Genomic DNA, 24,687 nt, shown 5'->3' on the forward strand with positions numbered 1-24,687 from the left:
TTGCCTGATGTTTTTCAAAGTTCACTTTTGTGAATTGGTTATATGTTTTTTAGCATGTAAAGGTAAAGTTGATTCATCAAAGGATTGTGGGTACAGTGGGTGACTCCATTGCGTAGCAGAGTGGGAATTATTGCATGAATTCCATGTTGTCAATGAAATGCGTAGTTACCAAATCGCTGCAACTTCCGTTAGCGGAGCGGAGTTCATTGCCCAGGGTCAATTTAAGGGTTTCTCATCTGCAGGAAAGGATCACTTTCAAAGCAAAAGCAAGGAGAAATAAAAGTGTTTCTCCTCGTTGCGCCACTATAGCGCCTGTTTTTCAATGGCATTTGTTTTTGGCGCTGCCTCAGATTTACAGATCCTTGTACATCTGGAGCAGCATGAAAAGCAATGGTGTTGAGGTGGAACGCCCAAAGCAACACCCGTTGCACGCCCCTTTCACGCACATACCTGTGTGAAAAGGTACCATGTTTACAAAGCAGCGTTAAGCCTCAAAAAGTGGCTTAATGCCTCTTTGTAAATATGGTTCAGGACATTGTGCCACTGGAACGTCGGTAAAAGGGACATTCCGGTGGTGCAACTCCCTTGTAAATATGTCCCATAGTGTTTCAAATTAGGTGAACGAGGATTAGCTCAGGGTCCTCTCCAGACTTTGGGGCATATTTACCTTTATCTCTATTCACAGCACTTTCCCTTGCACAAATGCCTCTTTTCACTCTTTCTCTCTCTCTGTCCCTCCCTCTCAGTCTCTCTCTCTCTCTTCCTTTCTCCCACCCACCTCCCTCCTACGCAGCACTGAAGATAGGTGTTGGTGATGCTGCCTCTTATCTTGACACTCAGCATCTCTCCATCTCACACAAACTGCAGCAGTTACAAGATTGTATCTGATCCTCTGCACCTCCCTCCCTCCCCCACAGTGTGCATCATGGAGAGATGCATCAGCACTTTCTAGGGTGTTTCCTGTGTATGTATTAGGTACAAACCACCTCTCTTCAAGCTCTTCTCTTCACAGAGCCCTGTGGATTGCAGAGGATCAGATGGCTTCAACCAGTGCTCCGAGGAGGGGTGAACCTTCACCCTCAGGTAAGGCCGCCCTTCGAGATGCTATGAGGATACAGTGTGATGGGGGCAGCTTTCCACTCACACTGGGATTGACTCAACAGTCATGGAATACACTGTGTTGTCTCTAACTGATAGTCAGTGTCTCATCTTGGCAGACACTGAAAGCCAAAGCTCTAAATATGGCTCTCACTGAGACACACAGGCTAGTCATGGAGCTCACTGGGAGTCACTGACCATGAATGATGCACACGGATATTTACAGACTAGTCATGGATACACTGAACTGACCTGCTAGTGTTGTGGCACGCTGTTAGTCAGTGTCCCATCTTGGGAATCACTGAGTCAAAGACCACAGTACTCGTTGAGACTCAGAAGCTAGTCCTGGTGGACACTAGGAGTTACTGGGTACACCTGGTACACACAGACAATCAGGGACTGGGTTTGGCACAAACAGAGTCACCGGCCTGACTGCAAACACGCTGAGAGTCAATGGTCAGTTTTGACACACATTGAAAATTGATAACTAGACCTGCCACACACAAGGAATCGCTGTCTAGGTCAGCACACACTGAGAGCCAATATTACACTTTGGTATACACCAGCAATCTGTGGTGTCTTGGCAGATTCTGAAAGTCATTGACCAATGTTGGGACAGATGGGAGGCACTGGTTACCCTAGCACACACTAAAATACTCTGACAGTTGTGGCAAACGCTCAGTGTCTTGTCCTGGTACACACTCACTGTCATTGACTGGGCCTGACACACACAGGGTCACTGACTAGTCCTGGCACACACACTCAGAGGCACTTGCTGGACCTGGCACACACAGAGAGGCACTTACCAGACCTGGCGCACACACAGAATCACTGACTCGACCAGGCACACACAGAGTCACTCACTGGACCTGAGACACATACAGTGACTTACTGGACCTGACACACACACAGAGTAAGTTACTGGACCTGGCACACACACAGAGTAAGTTACTGGACCTGGCACACACACAGAGTTGCTTACTGGACCTGGCACACACACAGAGGCACTTGCTAGACCTGGCACACACAGAGACACTTACTGGACCTGGCACACACACAGAGGCACTTGCTAGACCTGGCAAACACACAGAGTCACTGACTGGACCTGTCACACACAGAGGCACTTGCTAGACCTGACACACACATAGTCACTTACTGGACATGGCACACACACAGAGTCACTGACTGGACCTGGCACACACAGAGTCACTGACTGGACCTGGCACACACAGAGTCACTCACTGGACCTGACCCACACATAGTCACTTACTGGACATGGCACACACACAGAGTCACTTTCTGAACCTGGCGCACACACAGTGTCACTGACTGGACCTTGCACACACGCACAGTCACTGGCTATTCCTGATACACAATCAAAGACACTCGCTATGACAGGGCCGTACATCTTCACTGAGGTTGTACTTCAGGTATTGAAAGGTGAATAATAATCATGTATTATTTTATTTGCAGTTCTCTTAGAGCTCCGTCGCGTGAGGAGACAAGCTATAGCCCTGGGAGTGATGACAGCCGTGAGCACCTTCATAACCATCGTTCTTTACCGTTTGGGTAAGCAGCAGTGATCAGATCTTCACACACCGGACCGGTCTATGGCCCACCAATACAGCTACAAACATAGATAGTTTTGTTAGGAGCCGGTAGCAAGGATTTGGAATTGGATATACTATTCCCATTCACAAACTAGGGATGTGCAGTTTCCCACCGACTGATTTGCGAAAGGAAATGCAATTTTTTTTTTACTTAGAGTTCAATTCATAGTATGACATATATATACAAAATAAAGTGCTTGGTGCTTGCAGTGCTCAATTTCGGTTGACATCATTACCACATACATAACCCATTCTAGATCACATCAAAAAACATTGATGAAAAATACATAGAACAGGAAATAACAAAAAGGGAGTCGCAGTTTACACAATTTCCTTTTAACATTTCTCTTTTTTTTCTCATTCTTTTTCTTTAAATCAAATCACAGATTAATTTTCTATGGAATTCCTGTGTGTCTCAAATTTTGTAAGAGACCCTGATCTTAAAGCATATCGTCTCTCTAACTCTTTGTCTTTATGGAGTTTAGCTCTCCAAGCTTGAAAGGGGGTATAATATCGCTGCGCCAATTTTGAAGAATTAATGATCTTGCCTCTAGGGCTGAAATCAATAAACATTCCTCTTGCATTTTATCCATCCATATGTTTGGAGAGCATCCCAGGATGGAAATATTGTTATCAATAGTTAAAACTTGCCCTGTAGTCGTTCTGAGGTACTTCTCAATTTTTCCCGTACTTGCTTGATCTTTGGGCAATCCCAGACAATATGAGACCAAGTACCTCCTCCCTCCCTGGAACAACAAAAACACCTCTCCTCAATCTGAGGGTATATATTATGGAGAAACGCTGGGGTCCTATATATTAACCATTTTGTGTAAAATTGCATTCTTCTAAAATTGGTGCCTCTGATTGTTGTTACATTAAGTTTATTCATTCTAATCCAGACTCCTCTACAGATCTGAAGGCCTTCTTTTTTCTGCCATTCATCTTGAGCTTTTTCATAAACAATGGAGGATTTATTTTCATTGAAGATTTTCACCCAAGTGCTTACTGACTGCTTATCTGTTTTTTCTTGTAATGCTTCGCTTAATTCTGTTCTTATTTTTATCTCTCCAAGATCAATACTTTCTAAAAAATGCTTGATTTGGATATATGATCAATTGAGCATATCCCTGGAATAAAGCAGCGCAATCTCTGAGTTAAGAAAGTCTCCTACTTGTCTGTACCCCCCTTCTTCTCCCATTTATTTAATACACCGGTTTGCAACAGACTGTCCTCCTTAATGTATAGGTCAGCCAGTCTTGTAGAACTATTTATCCAAGGGCTATCATAACATTTTAACATTTGGGTTTTTTGTTTTAAAAGTCATTGGAGAACCCTGTACTGCACTTTCTTTGGGTTCTTAGTTATCCTCATTGGGTCTGTGATTTTATATTCATCTAACATTTTTGTCATAACTGGAGAGTTGAGCTGTGATTATTGTGTGCAAAGTTTGCGTGGTAGTACTCCCTTATGTTTGGGAGGGAGAGCCCTCCCTCCTCAGTCGGGTAGTTTAAAGTAGGTAGCGCTAGTCTTGGTACCTTATTGGACCTGGTGCTGCTGCAAACAGAAAATTAATTTATGGTAGGAGTGTCATTTGTAGAAGCACCACCCGGCCTATTATTGATATTGGAAGTTGATTCCATTTTGTTAGTAAATGTTGAACTTTTTGCACCAGGGCAACGTAGTTTAAACTATAGAACTCCCCTACTCTTTCCGACACATGTATCCCCAGGTACCTCTTGAGTCGGGAGTAATATATTAGCCTAAAACTTGCTATTAGTGTATCAACCAAGGAATTATAAAGCAACATTTCTGTTTTGGCCCTATTTATTTTATAGCCACCTATCGCCTGAAAAAATCCCTCATATTTCCTTCTGGATACTCTCCCTGAGTTTTAGAAATAAAACAATGTCATCGGCGTATAGTTTTATATTGGTCATGCCCTGTAGGGGAGCAGTATGTGATGCATTATGCCCAGAGGTTCTATAAATAGGGCAAATAAATTGGGGATAAGGGGCATCCTTGCCTTGTGCCCCTACTTATTTCTTGAATTAATTGTTATTTGTGTCTGCGAGCCCTTTTATAAACTTCTATTTGTATAAAACTTTCTGAAAGCCAAATTTATCAAGAATTAAAAAAGCCATACCTGTGCCGCTTGGTTGTTTTTATTAAAATAATCCAATGCTTCTATTAAAATTTCAGGTTGGCTGACAGTTGTCTGCCAGCTACAAAGCCACATTGGTCCATGTGGATCAAAGATCCCACAATTTTATTGAGCCTGTTTGGTGGGAAGCTTTGTAAAAATCTTATAGTCAACATTAAGAAGACTTATTGGCCTATAGGAGTTGATATTTTCCCTATTTTTATCCTTCTTCAGAATGCTTACTACCACCGCTGTATGAAAGGAGGCCAGAGGTGTGCTCCCTTTTAGTGTGTACTTAGTAAATTTAAGGAGTTGGGCATTCAATATTGAGGCAAACCTTTTGTATAGTTCTACCGGCAATCCATCCTCCCCAGTCGCTTTGCAGTTGGCCATTGAACTTTTGCATCAAATTGGTACCTAAAGTGGGTTTCTTGTAGGAATATAACACCTGGTAGTGACTTCTGAGCCAGCTTTCTATTGTCCTGTTTTTATGTTTATTATTCAGTCTATTGGCATTATAAGAGAGTACTGTGAGGTCTTTACTACTTATTACCTACTAGTAATTAAGCTTGAAAAAAGGGGGCCTGCGCTGTTCTGAAAACCAAATGCTGTAAACATATACTCTCCAACCTCACAAAAAGTGCAGTGTGCAAACAAGGCTTCTTGGTATATCTAAAGGCTTTACAGGTGGAGGATTTAGAGCTCATATTAGCCAGAATGAACCAAAAATATATAAAGTGATTTGTGCATAGCCTCATCCTTTAGGAGACATTTCATCCAGTCGGATACCGTATCAACTTGGAAAGAGATTTGTACTAGCACAAAAAAAGTGCATCAGTGTGTATAAAGTGACACGTGCTCATAAAAACAGGTACTATAATAAAATAGGCCTCTAATCTATTGAAAGATTGTTGCCCTTATACCTCGCGTCTCAATTGGGCTGATTCACAGAACTAATCTGAGACAAAATACTAAACTTACTACTTTTGGTATTCACAGAAGGCATTTAGTAGTAGTAAAGTTAGGATTTTGTCTTTAAATTGAGATTTTGTCTTAAGTTAGGATTTTGTTTTAAGACCAAAACTTAAGACAAACTTAAGGTTGACTTAAGACAAAATCCTAACTTAAGAAAAAATCCAAATTTAAGACAAAATCCTAAATTAAGATAAAATCTTAACTTAAGAAAGAATCCTAAATTAAGATAAAATCCTAAAGTAAGACAAAATCTTAACTGAAGACAAAATCCTAACTTTGCTACTACTAAATGTCTTCTGTGAATACCAAAAGTAGAAAGTTTAGGATTTTGTCTCCGATTAGTTCTGGGAATCGGCCCCAATACAAAGATCCCTCCAGTTGGAAACCTTAGCAGGTGAGGTTCTAAAGTGCATCTAGGGTGTATTCGAAGTGCATAGGTGCATAAAGAGACTTGTGCTATGTAAACAGATACTGTAAAGAGAAACATCCATTTGAGTACCAAAGCAGCTGGAGTTTGAAAGTATGGCTAAAGAGCATAAAAGAGGCTGGTACTTTCTAAACAAATACCATTAACATAGATTATAGTTATATATCCCTGAGCTTTCCAAGCAGGCACTGCGTGCAATCAAAGCATCTTAATTGATTGCCTTTCATCCGTTTGCCTACTATATCAGCTAGGACGTAGTCCATATCAAAACAAAAGAAAAACACTGAAATACAAATACATTTTTGAAAATTACATACCCTCTTAGTGTACCCACCCCCGAAAGGTAATGCAATTTGTGATGCAACATATGTACAAAAAGTTGAATGGCTAAATGTACATTCGCAGGAGGTAGCAAAAGGACCTGTCTGATGAACATTAATTAGGAAGGTCACAATTTGCGATCCTTATCCTTAACTGTGAATTCAGGGCCGAGGACCTGCCAGGAGATGCAGACCTCCATTCTTGTATTTACATTGCAAAACACTTTTTCTTTAAAAAAAGGAGCCTTGTTTCATTAAAGGGGCTGGTGCTGCTTTAAAAAAATCTCATTTGAGAAGATCTCGGGGAGAGCAAGCCGTGGTCCCGTTGACCGTTGCTTGTGCCCCCCGTGATCGACTGACATGACTTTCAAAGGTCCCCTTCTGAACCCCTTCCTCTTAGCAAAGCAGTTTCCACCTCCTTTGAGGTTTCGGGAACTGGTCAATGGTTTGTGACGGCAGATACGGTGGGAAACCATTGTGCGTACAATACCACACTGTAGTTAAGAAGGAACACCCCTTTTACAGCCCTTCCTAATTGAGATTTGATATGTGTGGCAAAACCTATGCTGGTCCAACGGATTTAGTACATAGTAAATGGACATTTTGTGGTGGCAAACCCTCTGATTTTGTGAATTGTAGGGTTTGTGATTGTAAAATGGCTTTGTATGTGTAACCCTAAATTGTGCTTCTAAACCGTAGACTTGCAATAGCGCCCATCAGATTTCATTATTTGAGTCCATTGCAAATGTTCTGTTTCAAAGTATTTTTAATTGCCCTATATTGCTCTAAGGATTGGCTTCATAATCTGACTGTTATGTTCCAGATGTCTATGCATATAAATGAAATATGTGACATTGCCCAAGTTTTGTACGTATGTATGTGGTATGTATATAGAGCTAACATAGCTGAAAGGCAGCAGGGCATTTAGAGTGTCAAAGGCAAAGATAGAGTCATCGTGTGACTGTAGAGTCCGCTGTTTATTAATAACAAAGGCACACTGTACTGCATTGTTAGCTAAAGTTCTGTATTGAGGTGGATATTTAGCGCTTTCTTTAAATTGGAGCACTTCTGGCTGTTATGGGATTGTTGTTCCATATTCTAGATGCATGGATGGAGAAGGCCTGTTGCCTTGTTGTTGATTTTTCCATCTCTTCATCGTCAGTCTGATAGTGTCCCTGGTGGAGGTCCACGGGAGATGGTTGGCTTACGAGCTAGATGTGCGGGGTTACCATTCGTTAAGGTTTTGTAGATGATACAGCTGGTCTTGACGATGCTACAGGCTGTGAGGTGCCATCAGTGGAGATCCATCAAGGCGGGGGTCATTGGTCATAGTTCTTCAGGTCCATCATTAGCCGTCCTGCTGCACTGCTGTGTGACGAGTGCTTCTAAGGAGAAGCTTGTGGCGCAGAGCATTGCAACCAAGCAGATTAATGGTGGGTCTAAAGTTGCTTTCTAGTTAGTCTCAGTTAGTAGAAAGGGCTGGCCTCCGGCCCTCTTAGTTTTCTTGGGAATGTGTTCCATGAAGGTGAGATCTGTGTCTAGAGTGAGATGGCACCGGGTGTAAATTTGTGTTTAAATCCATCCAGGTTCTTTGTCCTTGAGCCAGGCATGACTAGTTGTGGGATGTTGTTCTTGGTAACATCAGGATTTCTAGTTTGGTCAGATTGAACTTCAGGTAGTTGCTGTACATCCCGGTCTGGACGAAGTACAAAAAGCACTTTAAGAATTGGGTGTTTGTCACAGGGGTGACCTTCGAATACAGCTGTGAGTCATGAGTGTAGTGGTGTCCTTTCATGTTATCTGTGAGTAGAGCCAGAAGGGGCTCCCTGTTGGGGCTGAAGATGATGCAGGACAATATGAAACACTGAGGTACTCCACAGGTGAGCCACATCTTTGGGGACCATCAGGGGCCCATATGAATGAACTCATGTTAGTTGCAAAGTCAGGTGGAGAACCAATGAAGGGCATCTCCATGGAAACCCATTTGAGACTAAACGGTGTCAATTAGGATGAGGTGCTCACTACTGTGATGGAAGCTGGGAGGTTCAGTAATATCAGGAGGCAACCGTCATCTCTATGGGTAATCAGAAGGACACAGTCTATGGTTTGTAGGTTAGTTGTCTCTGTGCTGCAGGACGACGGACGTCAGATCGATAGTCAGGCAGGGGATGGTTGGTGTTGATCTTGAAGTTGGGCGTAGTCTGCTTTCTCTGTGATCTTGTTACAAAATGATCAAGACATGAATAGTGGCACATCTTAGATGCCGTGGACCAATCAGCATTGTTTGTGTCTAGTAGTCTAGATCCTAGTTATCATGGTCATTCTCTTGTATTGTTATATCAATTGGGTCAGTCACTTCTCACACTTTACCAATGTTTACATTGATCGTGTAAAGTGCCTCTTGAGTGCTTCTTGTTATTACTGTAAACAATGTAGACCTATCTATGTTGGTCTTGCTGAAGAGTACCTTTTCTCCTCGTTCAGTCTCCCATCCTGTACTCACTCTGTCTTTCCTGGTCCTTCTGTCTTGCAGTGGAGCGAGAAATATTTTACAATCCCAAAGCGAGGAGCTCTTCTGATCTCCATCTTAATGGAAAGAGCTGTGCTGGTCTTCAACAAGCCGTTCAACATGAGGACCGGTCATTCCAGACTTCTGTAGCCTCTCTTCTGAAACCCACTCAATGCCTCCGTCCAGCTGAAAAGAATCATATACTATTTCAAAAAGGTATGTACTGGTAAAGTTTCTGTGATGAGCTTGAATTACAAGGGAGGGATGTCAGTGTGCACCAGGGACCAGTGCATAACAAGGGAGGGATGTCAGTGTGCACGAGGGACCAGTGCATAACAAGGGAGGGATGTCAGTGTGCACGAGGGATGAGTGCATTACAAGGGAGGGATGTCAGTGTGCCCCAGGGATCAGTGCATCACAAGGGAGGGATGTCAGTGTGCACCAGGGATCAGTGCATAACAAGGGAGGGATGTCAGTGTGCCCCAGGGATCAGTGCATTACAAGGGAGGGATGCCAGTGTGCACCAGGGATCAGTGCATAACAAGGGAGGGATGTCAGTGTGCACCAGGGATCAGTGCATAACAAGGGAGGGATGTCAGTGTGCACCAGGGATCAGTGCATAACAAGGGAGGGATGTCAGTGTGCACCAGGGATCAGTGCATTACAAGGGAGGGATGTCAGTGTGCACCACGGATCAGTGCATAACAAGGGAGGGATGTCAGTGTGCACCAGGGATCAGTGCATAACAAGGGAGGGGTGTCAGTGTGCACCACGGATCAGTGCATAACAAGGGAGGGATGTCAGTGTGCACCAGGGATCAGTGCATAACAAGGGAGGGATGTCAGTGTGCACCAGGGATCAGTGCATAACAAGGGAGGGATGTCAGTGTGCACCAGGGATCAGTGCATAACAAGGGAGAGTTGTCATTGTGCACCGGGGATCAGTGCATAACAAGGGAGGGATGCCAGTGTGCACCAGAGATCCGTGCATAACAAGGGAGGGATGTCAGTGTGCACCAGGGATGAGTGCATAACAAGGGAGGGATGTCAGTGTGCACCAGGGATGAGTGCATAACAAGGGAGGGATGTCAGTGTGCACCAGGGATCAGTGCATTACAAGAGAGGGATGTCAGTGTGCACCAGGGATCAGTGCATAACAAGGGAGGGATGTCAGTGTGCACCAGGGATCAGTGCATAACAAGGGAGGGATGTCAGTGTGCCCCAGGGATCAGTGCATACAAAGGGAGGGATGTCAGTGAGCACCAGGGATGAGTGCACAACAAGGGAGGGATGTCAGTGTGCACCAAGGATCAGTGCATTACAAGGGAGGGATGTCAGTGTGCACCAGCGATCAGTGCATAACAAGGGAGGGATGTCAGTGAGCACCAGGGATGAGTGCACAACAAGGGAGGGATGTCAGTGTGCACCAAGGATCAGTGCATTACAAGGGAGGGATGTCAGTGTGCACCAAGGATCAGTGCATTACAAGGGAGGGATGTCAGTGTGCACCAGGGATCAGTGCATTACAAGGGAGGGATGTCAGTGCACACCAGGGATCAGTGCATTACAAGGGAGGGATGTCAGTGTGCACCAGGGATCAGTGCATAACAAGGGCGGGATGTCAGTGTGCACCAGGGATCAGTGCATAACAAGGGAGGGATGTCAGTGCACACCAGGGATCAGTGCATTACAAGGGAGGGATGTCAGTGTGCACCAGGGATCAGTGCATTACAAGAGAGGGATGTCAGTGTGCACCAGGGATCAGTGCATAACAAGGGAGGGATGTCAGTGTGCACCAGGGATCAGTGCATAACAAGGGAGGGATGTCAGTGTGCCCCAGGGATCAGTGCATACAAAGGGAGGGATGTCAGTGAGCACCAGGGATGAGTGCACAACAAGGGAGGGATGTCAGTGTGCACCAAGGATCAGTGCATTACAAGGGAGGGATGTCAGTGTGCACCAGGGATCAGTGCATTACAAGGGAGGGATGTCAGTGTGCACCAGGGATCAGTGCATAACAAGGGAGGGATGTCAGTATGCACCAGGGATCGGTGCATTACAAGGGAGGGATGTCAGTGCACACCAGGGATCAGTGCATTACAAGGGAGGGATGTCAGTGTGCACCAGGGATCAGTGCATTACAAGGGAGGGATGTCAGTGCACACCAGGGATCAGTGCATTACAAGGGAGGGATGTCAGTGTGCACCAGGGATCAGTGCATAACAAGGGAGGGATGTCAGTGTGCACCAGGGATCAGTGGCTTATGAAGGTGAGAGGCGGATTCAGTAGAGCTGTGGATTCATGGTAAGTTGGCTGCACACACAACACTAGAACCAGCCTGCAATGCATTCATATCATAATCAGACATTACTTTATATTATAGAAACCATAGATGAACTTAGGGCCCGATTCACAGAATTAACTTAAGACTCAATCCTAAACTTACTACTATTTTGGTATTCACATAATGCACTTACTACTTATGGCATTCACAGAAGTTAGGATTACGCTGAGTGTTACGTGTCTATCTTGTCAGTGTGTGGTACCTTTGCATGAATCATGCTTAAACTAGTGCGTTCCACACCCACAATATAAGGGCGTTGATGGCCTCAGCATGCACTTGTTCTCAATGCACAGCATGCTATTTTTTGTTCTGTTCATTTTCTTTGTTTTATTTACTTCTTTAGGTCATCTTTTATCCTGAAGGTATACTGTATACAAGTGTGATATTTTGTAGGGTGCGGCATAACTCACAGACACTTGCCACCGACCTCACACGAGTAGATTAGGGCACTGGTCCTGATGAATTGGTATGATGTTTTCGACAGTAATTAGATAAGAAAAACTTTGAGCTTCTCTTAAAACATCACCTTGTGCTTGATCGGACCATTGCATCCATTTCTAGCCGGCCTGACTTTAAACATAACAAAGGAGCGCAGTTATTAAAATCACCGAGGGTTTTCCAAGTTATTTTTACCTCATCTCTACACCAGTCTACTCACATTATCACACCCACTCTACACCTCACTCTTCACATCGGCAAAAAATAAAAGAACTCCAGCAAAACCCCCCCTGCTGGGCCCTTTGAGCATTGCAGCGCCGGCCGAACGAGGAGCTGCCCGATGATGAAGCATGACACCCCTCGGGGGGGGGTGAGGACCCGTTGGGTATTGCAGCACCGACCGAATGAGGAGCTGCCCGATGATGAAGCATGACACCCCTCGGGGGGGGTGAGGGCCCGTTGGGCATTGCAGCGCCAGCCCAACGAGGAGCTGCCTGATGATGAAGAATAACACCCCTCGGGGGTGAGGGCCAGTTGTGTATTGCAGCTCCGGCCCAAAGAGGAGCTACCTGACGATGAAGCATTTATTTATTTATTTATTTATTTATTTATTTATTTATGCGTTTTTATATAGCGCAGACTTTACCGAAGGTGTCAGAGCACTTTACAATAGGAACAGAACTGATACATGAGAACATTACAGGTGAACAAATTACAAAAGCAGACATTAAGTTACATGAGGCAAAAGTGACAATTGTGAACAAACAAAATACACAAGGTGCAAAAGGTGCATTACAGGAGGAAAAAGTGACATGTGTGCAGGTTACAAAAGCGTACAAAACAATTAAGTGAGTGTAAACAGACTATTTATCGCACTCACTAGGGTGCTATAAGTGTGACCGCAGGTCCTGACCAAGAATCCCGGTCAAAACCCCTTGCCGCATCACTCCAGGGAGCACTCACAGCAAAACGCTAGCGTATGCTTGGTGAGGGAATCCCCCTTGCACACTTATAGCACCTTAGTGAGTGCAACACGATTACAATCACTTAATTGTTTTTAACCTGCACTTGCACTATCTACGGTCCTGAGGAAAGTCAGCATTACTAAAGGCACTGGCTGAAACATGTCGACCACTACTGGATGTAGGAGGTCTTAATTTTACCACCACAACGTCCACCTGCCTTGTTTTTAACCGCTAACGGAGGCCCAGGTATTAAAATGTAATTCACCCTCGGGTACTGGAACCACCGTCTTAGCCGTTTTAACTTCACTTCACAATCCACCACACTGCACTTTCAGTAACATACCTGCTCCGCTGTAATTAGGCATCGAAGCACACCGGGGACACGCGAGGTGTCAGTGGGTGGGCCCGATGATGAAGCATGCCACCAACCAGGTTGGTGGGTGAGGGCTTTTTAAATACACCCAATGGGTGCCTGCTGATAATACCGTCCAGAGTCCAATAATACGTTTACTAGTAATACTAGTAATACATTTAGCTAGTCCTTGTTGATAACATATAAATCCCTGGGGATACGGACTAGCTTTCTAGTCCTCTCTCTCTCTATTGATACGCATACAAGGCACTTCCATAGTCATGGAGAATAGACATTTTCTATACTTAAAGGTCTTCCTTCAGATAATAGAGAGAGCATGAATTAACTTTGGAAGTGTCTTTGAAGGAGGAGAACTTTGAGGTCAGTTTTGAAGGCCTGGGAGGAGGTGGTGGTCTGGAGTTGAGGCGGAAGTGAGTTTCAGTTCTCACTGCGTTGCCTGAAAAGGATTGGGCCATCAGTCTTTCCTTCTTAAAAGTGGGAGGTTCACACAGTAGATTTTCCGCATTTTGTGATGGTCTAGAGCCTCCAGAGAGTTTCAGTTTATTCGCCAGGTAGCAAGGAGAGGAGGAGTGCAAGGTTTTGTGGGTGATGCAGGCAGTCTTGTAGATAGATCTTGCCTCGATGGGAAGTCAGCGGAGGGTGGATAACATGGGTGTGATGTGGTCACTTCTTTTGGCCCCATAAATGAAACGAGCTGCTGAATGGAGAACAGACTTAAGGGGGGACAGGTGGGATTTGGGGAGGCCAGTAAGAAGAGAATTGCAGTAGTCCAGTCTGGAGAGGACCAGTGATTGGACCAGGGTTTTAAGGTCATGCTCCGAAAAGAAGAAGCGACGAATCCCCCAAAGAAGGTGCAGTTGGTATCGAGCAGACTTTGCAATTGAAATAATGTGGGACAATAGATTGAGTTTTGTGTCAAGTATGACACTAAGGGATTTTGCACTGTCGAAAATGATGGGTTTATTGTTCAGTAGATTCATCTGGTCCATCCATGATTGAACCGGGGGAGGAGAAAGTGAGGAGGAGAGGAGGAGGAATTCAGTTATGGAGGGATTAAGAATTAGTTGATACGTTGACATCCAGTTTTGAATGGAGTCCAGAGTAGAGCTTAGGATGGAGAGATCGTGAGTAGAGGCAACCTTGAGGTAGATTTGAGTGTCGTCTGCGTAGAGATGATAGTGGACCCCGGATTTACTTAGGAGATTTCCCAGTGGTTCCAAGTAGAGATTGAACAATGTGGGTGCAAGTATAGAGCCTTGAGGAACACCTTGACCCACCGCCGAAGGAGATGAAAGACTGTCCGCTATTTTGATCATTTGGGATCTATCAGAGAGGAACGAAGGCAACCATTTAAGCACAGTGCCCTCACTGCCCATTCTCTGTTGAAGAGTGTTGAGGAGGGTGTTGTGATTGACAGTGTCAAAGGCTGCAGAAAGGTCAAGGAGAATAAGAAGACAAGACCCCCCCGAATCGAGAATCCACAGCGCGTTATCAATCCCTTGCAGCAGAGCTGTTTCAGTGCTGCAATTTTGGTTGAAGCCGGACTGAAAATTGTCAAGAAGATCATTGTGCTTGATATGACAAGAGAGATGTTTCGCAACACATCGTTCTGTGATCTTTGCAAGAAAGGGTAGGTTAGTGATGGGGCAGAAGTTGTTGAGGTCATTCGAATCAGAGGGGTGACCTGCCCAGTTTTGAAGGGAACAGGAAGGGAGCCTTGACAGAGGGAGAGGTTGACCAGAGTGGTCCAATAGGGAAGAGAATGGGTATAGAAGTCAATTGCAATGGCACTAGGGATGGGGTCAGGAGAATGGTTGTAGGGCTTTGTTTCGAGGATGCACTTGAGGAGGACTTCTTCAGAGATGGGGTCGAAGTTCTGCCAAACGACTAGTGATTTGCGCTCCTCTGGAGGGGTAGGATGAGTGACCTGAACCACAAGAGATTTCCCTTTTTCGTCAAAGAATACAGCGAAATCCGCAGCTTTCTTTGTAGAATCCTCCAACTTGGAGGTTGGGGGAGAGCAGTTAGTATTCTTCATGAGATCAAATAGTTTTTTGGGTCTATTTTTGGCTGAGTCAAGGAGGGTTCTGAAGTGTGATGCTTTCTCAAGGAAGATGTGCTTGTGGTACTGGGATCTTGCTGAACGAAGAGCGGCCAAAATTTTTCTAACAATCCGGCGATAACTGTAATGCCGGCGAATAAAGGAGGGGAAATAGTGTTGTGGGACACTTAAAAATATTATCAAGAAATTACGAACCAATTGTCCAATCAATTGTTTTATAGACCACTAGAAACTAACCCTACACCTATACTTAAGGAACAGATTCGAGTTATAACTCAGGAAGGTTTAGACGGGGGTTGGCTGTGTAAAAACAAATTTGACTTCCTTAACAGTGACCAAAGGAAGATTCCAAACATTTATGTACTCCCAAAAGTGCACAAGTATCTAACAAATCCACCAGGGAGACCCATTGTGGCAGCCTGCGGTTCTATTTTAGAACCATTAGCACAATATGTGGATGTATTTCTGCTCCCACTAGTGAAAGACATACCAGCATACATTCGTGAGACTATGGACTTCATATCGAAGGTAGAAGGATTGAATTTTAATCCAAGTGAACAGCTACTCTCTACATTCGATATAGAATCGCTTTATACCAATATACCTGAATATGAAGGCATTGAATGTGATGGAATTTGTACTTGAATTACGAGATCGCCCCCATCAAGTACCAACTAACTTTATTATACCTTTGGCTCAGTTATGTTTGAAAAACAACTTCTTTAACTTTAATGATAATTTGTTTCTTCAAATTTCCGGTGTGCCAGTGGGGTGTAGTTTTTCACCTGAAATAGCCAACATAGTGATGGCTCAGTTTGAACTTAAGTGGATATATAGCGACACCAACCCATATAAAGATCTAGTGGAGTTTTGGTGTCGCTATATTGATGACATTTTTATGATTTAGAGGGGTGATACTGTACAGTTGGCTGAGTTCCACAATTGGTTGAACTGTAGAACACGTGAATTTAAGTTTACAGTTTCAAGCAATTCCAATAAAATAATTTTCTAGATTTGTACATCGAACATGAAATTGGTAAATTAGTTGTTAGTCTGTACACAAAACCAACAGACCGCAACACGTTGTTACACTTTACAAGTAACCACCCACGTACACTAAAAGAAAATTTACCCAATGGGCAGTTCCTCCGAGTGAGGAGGAACTGTAGCAATAAGGAAGACTATTTTTTCCATGCCAACAAACTGAAAGAAAAACTTATAATGCAAGGCTATCCCAAACGGTTAATCAAAATAGCCCTCAAGAGAGCCTGTACACCCCCAGAGAAACATTGCTAGTACCGAAAGAGAAGGATACTAATATGCCACTTACATGTGTTTTAACTTTTGACCCCCGGGCCAATAAGGTCAAGAAAAGAATTTAAAAAACTGGAAATTTTTAGGTGAACTTGACATTCCAAAACCACTGTTTGCTTTTAAAAAAGGCCAAAATATTCGCAACTAATTAGTAAGAGCAAGAACATCGAAAAATGTGTCTCCTTTAACAGACACACGAGATCTACTTGGATTACCTCGTGTGGTTGGACATTTTAGATGTCAAAGCTGTGCGGCATGCGGCCTAACTAAAGACTTTAAAGAAATTGTGATCAATGGAACGACTCATTTGCAAAGATCATTTACCAACTGTAATTCTAAAAATACGATATACTGCATTAAGTGTCCATGCGACAAGTTTTACATTGGGCAACCAACTCAGCCAGTGAAATCTCGTATACTGCAACATAAGTCTAGAATAAAATGTAAAACTTCAGGGGCCCCGTTGGTTAGCCACTATCTAGAACATAACCACTCTGAAAAATACATACACTGGTCAGTGTTATGTAGTGTCACTAAATTAAATAAAAGAGAGGCAGAAATGAAACTCAACCATCTGGAAGCCAGAATGATAGAGAAATACCAGACGTCAAAAATGGGTCTGAATGATAGAGATGAGATTTGGGCTTTACTGCTATAGAACTGTTTATACCTGTCTCATTTAATACTGCGTTTACAATTCAATCTGTGAATTTACGTATTGTACTAATGGATATTTGATTATTAAATATATAGAATGTACGAGGTTGAGGCAACGCACTGGGATATAGGTTTTCTTCTCTTTATAACTGACTTTAAGGGTGTGCAATTTTAATTGTGATTATAGTGGATTCAGAATATGGATTTACATTTAGGTAGAGCATAGGTTTGATTTATATCAAAGTGTTCATCTAGTAGTGCCGTGTGTCTATGTAATTATTCAGTACTTTGTGAGTTGTTGTGTTAGGTATCACAAATTTTCTAATAGATTATTTTTGTTGGTATTTTTTATGTAATTTATTTCGTTTAGATATAGATTTAACTAGCACCTCCCTCCCCTGGAGAATTATTATTATTTTTCTTTCCATTTTTACTGCATTATTGCAGTATTGTTTAGATGTAGGTACAAGAAGCGCGAGTCCTTTGTTTATTTCCTTCCGAGGCGTATCCCGCCTTAACACGCATTACAAGTGGTCCTCTCTCTATCGCTATGCCTAAGGTGAAGAACCCCAGCGGTTTGTGTGACGCGAGCGCTCACTAAGGAGGAAATCGTCACACACGGAAGTTAGAACAGCGTCGGTGGTGACTGAGAAACGCTGAGTAGGGTCGCGGATGAGAACCAGAGCGTCCGGGAACTAGAATTTGGGTTCCCAAGTGATATTGATTTGTGGGAGGTAGGTTTTCTTGGTACTTGTATGAGCGTCAAGAGATGGATTGATAGCCAGAGGGTGCATGACCGCACACCGGATTTATTTCTATTATGATTTATTTCCATCATTTCTAGATACTCCAGGTTGGGGTTTCGTAAATTACAGTCAGCCAGCCCGGCAGGGCAGGCTGTTTACCGACTTGTAGAGTAGTGTGAACTACAAGGACAGCACTTCGTTGCAGGTATATTTGTTTATGTTTATTGTGGTTTTAGGTTGATAAGCACAGTTGTAGCACTGTCACATAAAGCAGATTTTTCACTGGGCACGCTGTTGTGTTTTTGTGTTGATGTGGTTTTAATTGAAATTGACTTTTTCTGATTTTCTGCACTATCTATGAGCACTAGTAACACCTCTGTTGCACGATATTGGTGTGATATATATAAAATTGAGTTGCCAATATACCTTTAGGGATCGAGCATTTCTATGTTAAAATGGTCACTTAATGATATGGTGTATGGCGTCGTGACTAGGTAGTCTGAAAAAATTTATATTTGTAATATATAATTTATTTACTTTTTTTAGGAAACTACTTTTTTGCCCAAGTCCTGAGGAGGCCTTAATAACTATAGGCTGAAACGCGTCGACTGTTATCTATTTGTGCACCACCAACAACATTTTGAATTTATTTTGAAAGAGTTTATGAGAGCCAAAAATATATATAAAAAATAAAAAGGAAGTACAAAGGATTTTGATCTTCCCCGGCTCCATGTAAATATTTTGTGGTGACCAAGATAAAGGAATAAGGTCCTATAATTAAGTACCATTTGTATCCTTGTATAAATAATTGGGGTTTTGGAACCAACAAAACGGTTTGGGAGAAAAATATTTTTTTACTTCTTTGTGTTTGTTCATATGTTTGTAGATAGTGTAGATATTGTACAAATATGTATGTTGAAAAAATGTCCAATGTGTTTTATATATGTACAAAAAGTAATTGAAAATTAGATTGAGAGAAAATTGATTTTCCTGTAAAATAAAAAAATAATTGGTTACTAAAATAAGACATAGAAACCTATTTTTGTTTTGTGGATTTATTGAATTGTTTGGATAGTGACCAGATGAATGATGAAAAAGCAGATTTGTAGATTAATTCATGAAGTTTTTTTTCAAAAACTGAAGACAGATAATTTGTTGTATCTGTCTTGAATTAATGTTTCTTAGAACTAACACCATAGGCATTGTTTCAGATAATTTTTAGTTAAGAGTCCCAGATGCCTTTTTTGGTTTAATGGGTTGCCCCTGTGATACATACGAATTATCGGTGAGGGCGCTTGCCTCCATTGTTTCTCCAGGAGTCTTAGGTGCTTCCTTTCTTCATAGAGGGATTTGTTGAACCAAGGTGCTGAGGGAATGAGCCTTTTCTTTTTGCTTCGGAGAGGAGCGACGTGATTGATTTTGACTGCAAGGACTGAGAGGCATTGGGAGTCGAGAATGTCAACCTCTAGGTTTCGGGTCTAGCCTTGGAAGTGACAGCAAAGCTGATTCACAGAGGGAAACAGTGTCAATATTTTTAGTGTCACGGAACCAGGAGGTAGCCCTTTTAGGTTGGCCAAGAGTTATAGAGTGCGCTAGGTTAAGAGAGAATGGGATGAGAAAGTGGTCAGACCAGTCTACGTGAATTGGGGTAGCGATAGAAAGCATACCTGCTTTGGAAATAACAAGGTCCAGGATTGAGCCCTTAGAGTGTGTTGATTCTGTGCAGTGTTGGATAAGATCATTTGTAGAGAGGAAGGTGGCCAGCAAATTCGTGAAAGAGTCTTGCAGAGAGCCCCAGTGGAGATTGAAGTCACCCACGAAGGTCTGATTGTCACTTTGCGAGTATTGGTCGCTGATGAAGTCAGTGAGTTCCTCCATAAACGAAGGGCCGCTGCCAGGTGGGCGGTAAATGACATGGAATCTGAGGGGTGAGTGGTGGTGTAGTTGAAGCTCAAGAGATAGACATTCAAAAGTGTGGAAGGCGCTGATGGGAGAAGCCTTAAGTTGAAGGGAGTTTCTAAAGATGACTGCAACACCTCCCCAAACTTTGATAGGTCTGTCATTCCTAAAAATAGAATAGCCTGTGGGTAATAGAAGATCAAACATAGAGTGAGAGGTATTGTTGAACCAGGTCTCTGTTAGGAAGAACATGTCACTATTGTGAAGGGTGATGGGGTGGTGAGGGCCCATTGGGCTTTGCAGCGCGGCCCAATGAGGAGCTGCCCGATGATGAAACATGACACCCCTCGGGGGTGTGAGGGCCCGTTGGGCATTGCAGAGTCGGCCCAACGAGGAGCCACTCAGTACAGTACGCTGGAGTGTTCAGCGGTCTGTGGGGCCATGGGGCGTGGGTACAGAGGGGTGCCAGTGGCCACTCCCGGAGCCACTCAGTACTGTACGCTGGACTGTTCAGCGGTCTGTGGGCCGTGGGGGGTAGGTACAGAGGGCAGCCAGTGGCCACTCCCGGAGCCACTCAGTACTGTACGCTGGAGTGTTCAGCGGTCTGTGGGGCCATGGGGTGTGGGTACAGAGGGGGGCCAGTGGCCACTTGCAGACCCACTCAGTACAGTACACTGGAGTGTTCAGCGGTCTGTGGGGCCATGGGGCGTGGGTACCAAGGGCGATCAGTGGCCACTTCTGGAGCCACTCAGTGCTGTACGCTGGAGTGTCCAGAGGTCTGTGGGTACAGAGGGCGGCCAGTGGCCACTCCTGGAGCCACTCAGTACAGTATGTTGGAGTGTTCATCGGTCTGTGGGGCCATGGGGCGTGGGTACAGAGGATGGCCGGCCAGTGGCCACTCCCGGAGCCACTCAGTACTGTATGCTGGAGTGTTCATCAGTCTGTGGGGCCATGGGGCGTGGGTACTGAGGGCAGTCAGAGGTCTGTGTGGCTCTTGGTGAGATGGCACAGAGAGCAGCCATGGACAACACCCAGACACACTGTGTACTGTCCACTGCAGTGCTCAGCAGTGTGTGGGCCTGTGGGGGGTGAGCATAGTGGGTGGGACATTACACGGCTGGTTCTGGAGCCACAGGACAAAGGATCCACCCTGCAGCAGAGTGCAATGCGGGATGTACAAAAGGTTGTAATATGCAAACTTTTTGTTCATTTACTTATTAATATATGAAAATGTATTTTTATCGCACAAAACAGCTGCTGCAAAAGAGAGCGTCTTGGCGCTAGGCAGAAAATCAATCATGACAAGGAAAGCACAGTGAACCCTTCTAGCTATCTATATTCCATTGAAAGGCAGGTTTTGAGGTTAACCTTGAAGACTGGCTCTATTTCAAGACAGCGAGGCTGGCCCCCAAAGAGTTCCATAATTTAGCTGCCTGGAAAGAGAAAGAACTACCCCATATCCACTACTGGGTATTGTAGGAATATTAAGAACTATTCTTAGAATATTAATGCACTCTTTGTAATCTATTTAACAGTCGGATTGGTTGTCCCAAATACTGGACATTTGCATATTCCAGCCTAGAAATTGCTAGGGCATGTACAATATCTTTCCGTGCTTCAGCTGGAAGAAATTGTAGAATATTTTGTAAGGCCTTTAATGAGGGAAAGCCAACTGCAACAGCAGCTTGCACCTGTGGTTGGAAGAATAGTTCTGCGCCTAGTTTAACCCCCACATTTCAGGCTATTGCGGTTAGCATCAGGGCAACCATCAACTATATATGCCACTGACCCCAACACCACCCTCAGAGGAACACTCGTCTACAGACCCCCAGAACCCCGGCCACAGTTCAGCGACACCATCGCCGACCTCGTCAGCACCCACGTACTCGCCTCCACGGACTACATCCTCCTCGGGGACCTGAACTTCTACCTCGAGAACAACAAAGACGCCAACTCCGCCACCCTGATCGACAACCTCGGCCTCAGACAACTCGTCACTGCTCCCACCCACGCCGCCGGCCACACGGTTGGCCCCATCTTCTCCACAAGCACCCACATCTCCTTCGATCGCTCCACCGAACTCCACTGGACAGATTACCACTGCATCCATTTCACCTACAGGAAGCCCACCACGCACCACCACACCAAACAGCTGCCCTGCCGCTGCTGGAACAAAGTCACCAAAGACCAGCTGGCCATCACCCTCGCCCAGAACTCACCCACCGACCCCACCAACCCAGACTCCGCCGCCCGCTACCTCAGACAGTGGATCAACGACTGCGCCAACACCCTCGCCCCGCTCAAGAAACCCTCCAACAGCCGCACCAGCAAGAAAGCCACCTGGTTCACCGAAGTACTCCAGCCCCCCTATGAACACCCGAATCAACCGCCTGACCTCCTGGACCAATGTCAACAATGACGAAACACGCAAGATCATGAACTCCATCCACTCAGGATCACCGTCAGACCCCTACCCACACCACATATTCAACAAAGCAGATGCAGCCATTGCATCCCAACTACGGAAAGTAATCAACATCTCCTTTGAGACAGCTACATTCCCGGAAAGCTGGAAGCACGCCCTTCTCAAGAAGCCCAAGGCGAACCCCAAGGACCTCAGGAATTTCCGGCCCATCTCCCTGCTTCCGTTCCCTGTGAAGGTTATCGAGAAAATTGTCAACACACAACTGACATGCTACCTCGAGGACAACCACATACTTTACCCATCCCAGTCCGGATTCTGAAAAAAACACAGCACCGAGACAGTCCTCATCGCTGCCACAGACGACATAAGGATCCAACTAGGAAACGGCGAAACATCAGCCCTCATCCTCCAGGACCTATAAGCCGCCTTTGACACGGTCTGCCACCGCACACTAAAGACACACCTCCAAGAAGCCAGAATCCAAGAGAAGGACCTGAACTGGACCACATCCTTCCTCTCCGGCAGAACCCAGAGAGTCCGACTTCCCCCCTTCCGCTCCGAAGCCACCAACATCATCTGCGGCGTACCCCAGGGCTCATGCCTCAGCCCGACGATGTTTAACGTCTACATGGCCCCCCTCGCTCACGAAGCCCACCAGCACGACCTCAATATCATCTCCTATGCCGACGACACCCAGCTTATCCTCTCCCTCACCAAGGACCTGCACACCGCCAAAACCAACCTCCACGAGGGAATGAGAGGCAGCCGACTAAAGCTGAACTCGGAAAAGACCTAGGTCCTCATCCTCGGATCCACCCCCTTAGCCTGGGATGACTCCTGGTGGCCGACCACACTGGGAACAGCACCGACACCCACCGACCACACACGCAACCTAGGAATCATCCTCGACTCCTCCCTCTCCATGTCGAAGCAGGTAAACGCCTTCTCCTCCTCCTGCTACAACACCCTCCGCATGCTCCGCAGGATCTACAAGTGAATCCCCACTAAAACAAAAAAAACAGTGACACAGACCCTCGTCAGCAGCAGGTTGGACTACGGCAACGCACTCCATGCAGGAATCCCCGCCAAACACCTGCGATGACTGCAACGCATCCAAAACGCCTCCGCCCGACTGATCCTCAACGTCTCTCGCTGCAGCCACATCACACCCCACCTGAGAGACCTACACTGGCTCCCCTTCGACAAGAGGATCGCCTTCAAGATACTAACCCACACACACAAAGTACTCCACAACACCGGACCAGCCTACCTCAACAGCAGACTCAGCTTCTACACCCCCACCTGCCGGCTCTGCTCTGCCAGCCTCACCCTCGCCGCTGTCCCCCGCTTACAATGAATGACCTCCGGCAGCAGATCCTTCTCCTTCCTCGCCGCCAAAACTTGGAACACCCTCCCTACCCACCTACGGCAGACCCAAGACCTGCTCTCCTTCAGAAGACTCCTCAAGACCTGGCTTTTCGAGTAGTAGCGCCCCCCCAGCGCCTTGAGACTGTCACGGGTAAGTAGCGCACTTTAAAAGTACAATGATTGATTGATTGATTGATTCTTTGAATGTCCAGAGGGGATAAGTTTCCAAACGTTAAAATTTCCGAATTCCTTGAGTTTGCCTGAAGGCAACTACTTTGCATCACTCATCATTAATGGACCTGCACTTGTCGTTTTGAGTAAAGGCCCCACTAGTGCTTTCTTCCAGACATAGAAATAGTTTTCTTGCATGAGTGACAAGTTAAATAAGGAGTTGACCAAGCCCTTTATGGAAGAATCTGCCCTGGACAGACCATGAGGAGGTCAGACTTCAAGGGAGATTCCTTCAGGGGTCTTTGGATGTCCATAGGCCCTGGATGGAACCTGTATGGCGCATGGACACTGACAGTGCAGCGGACTTGCAGAACGAAAAGATCTGGAGTAGAAGGAGTCTTCCCGGTCACAGTCTTGTTGCCCAAAGTGAAGTTCAATGGGGTCAGTCCGACGCAGTCAGAATGGCCAGATGGTTGAAGGGGACACAGAGTTATATCTGAATCAAATCCCATGACAAATCTAGGGACCCACCCTCAGGTAAGCCCTTAAGTACACTAAGGAAAAGGTTGGGATGTTTCAGGGGTCCCTCCCAAGGACTGGCTTGACAGCGGTGAGGATACTCCCATGTCCTTTGCTCAGTTTCAAACCAGAACAGGGGGCAACGGTTCCCCGAAATAGTTTGAGCTGGAGCATGCAAAGAGGGTACCAAGTGTACGCCTCAAGCAGTCTGAGTGACTCTGGTAACCTCCTCACCCTGTCCCAATACGCTAAACCCCATCTGGGAGGTGGTCACACCTAACTGTGACAGGATATCTCTTGTTCTGCTTTTTCCTGCATGAGGTTGGCT

At 45.1% G+C, this 24,687-nt stretch overlaps 1 protein-coding gene across 1 annotated transcript in view; it reads left to right on the forward strand.

Annotated features, from left to right (window-relative positions):
* The first annotated feature begins 1,037 nt into the window (after nucleotides 1-1,037).
* LOC147736641 (collagen alpha-1(XII) chain-like) overlaps nucleotides 1,038-24,687 on the forward strand; it is a 204,607-nt gene continuing 180,957 nt past the window's right edge. Inside the window, exons 1-3 of the mRNA XM_086953795.1 lie at nucleotides 1,038-1,083; nucleotides 2,572-2,667; nucleotides 9,104-9,295. Coding sequence (XP_086809921.1) covers nucleotides 1,038-1,083; nucleotides 2,572-2,667; nucleotides 9,104-9,295 — 334 coding nt within the window. The remainder of the gene's footprint in view (nucleotides 1,084-2,571; nucleotides 2,668-9,103; nucleotides 9,296-24,687) is intronic.

Source organism: Lissotriton vulgaris, chromosome 1_2 (assembly GCF_964263255.1).
Source record: "Lissotriton vulgaris chromosome 1_2, aLisVul1.2, whole genome shotgun sequence".
Lineage (NCBI taxonomy): Eukaryota > Metazoa > Chordata > Amphibia > Caudata > Salamandridae > Lissotriton > Lissotriton vulgaris.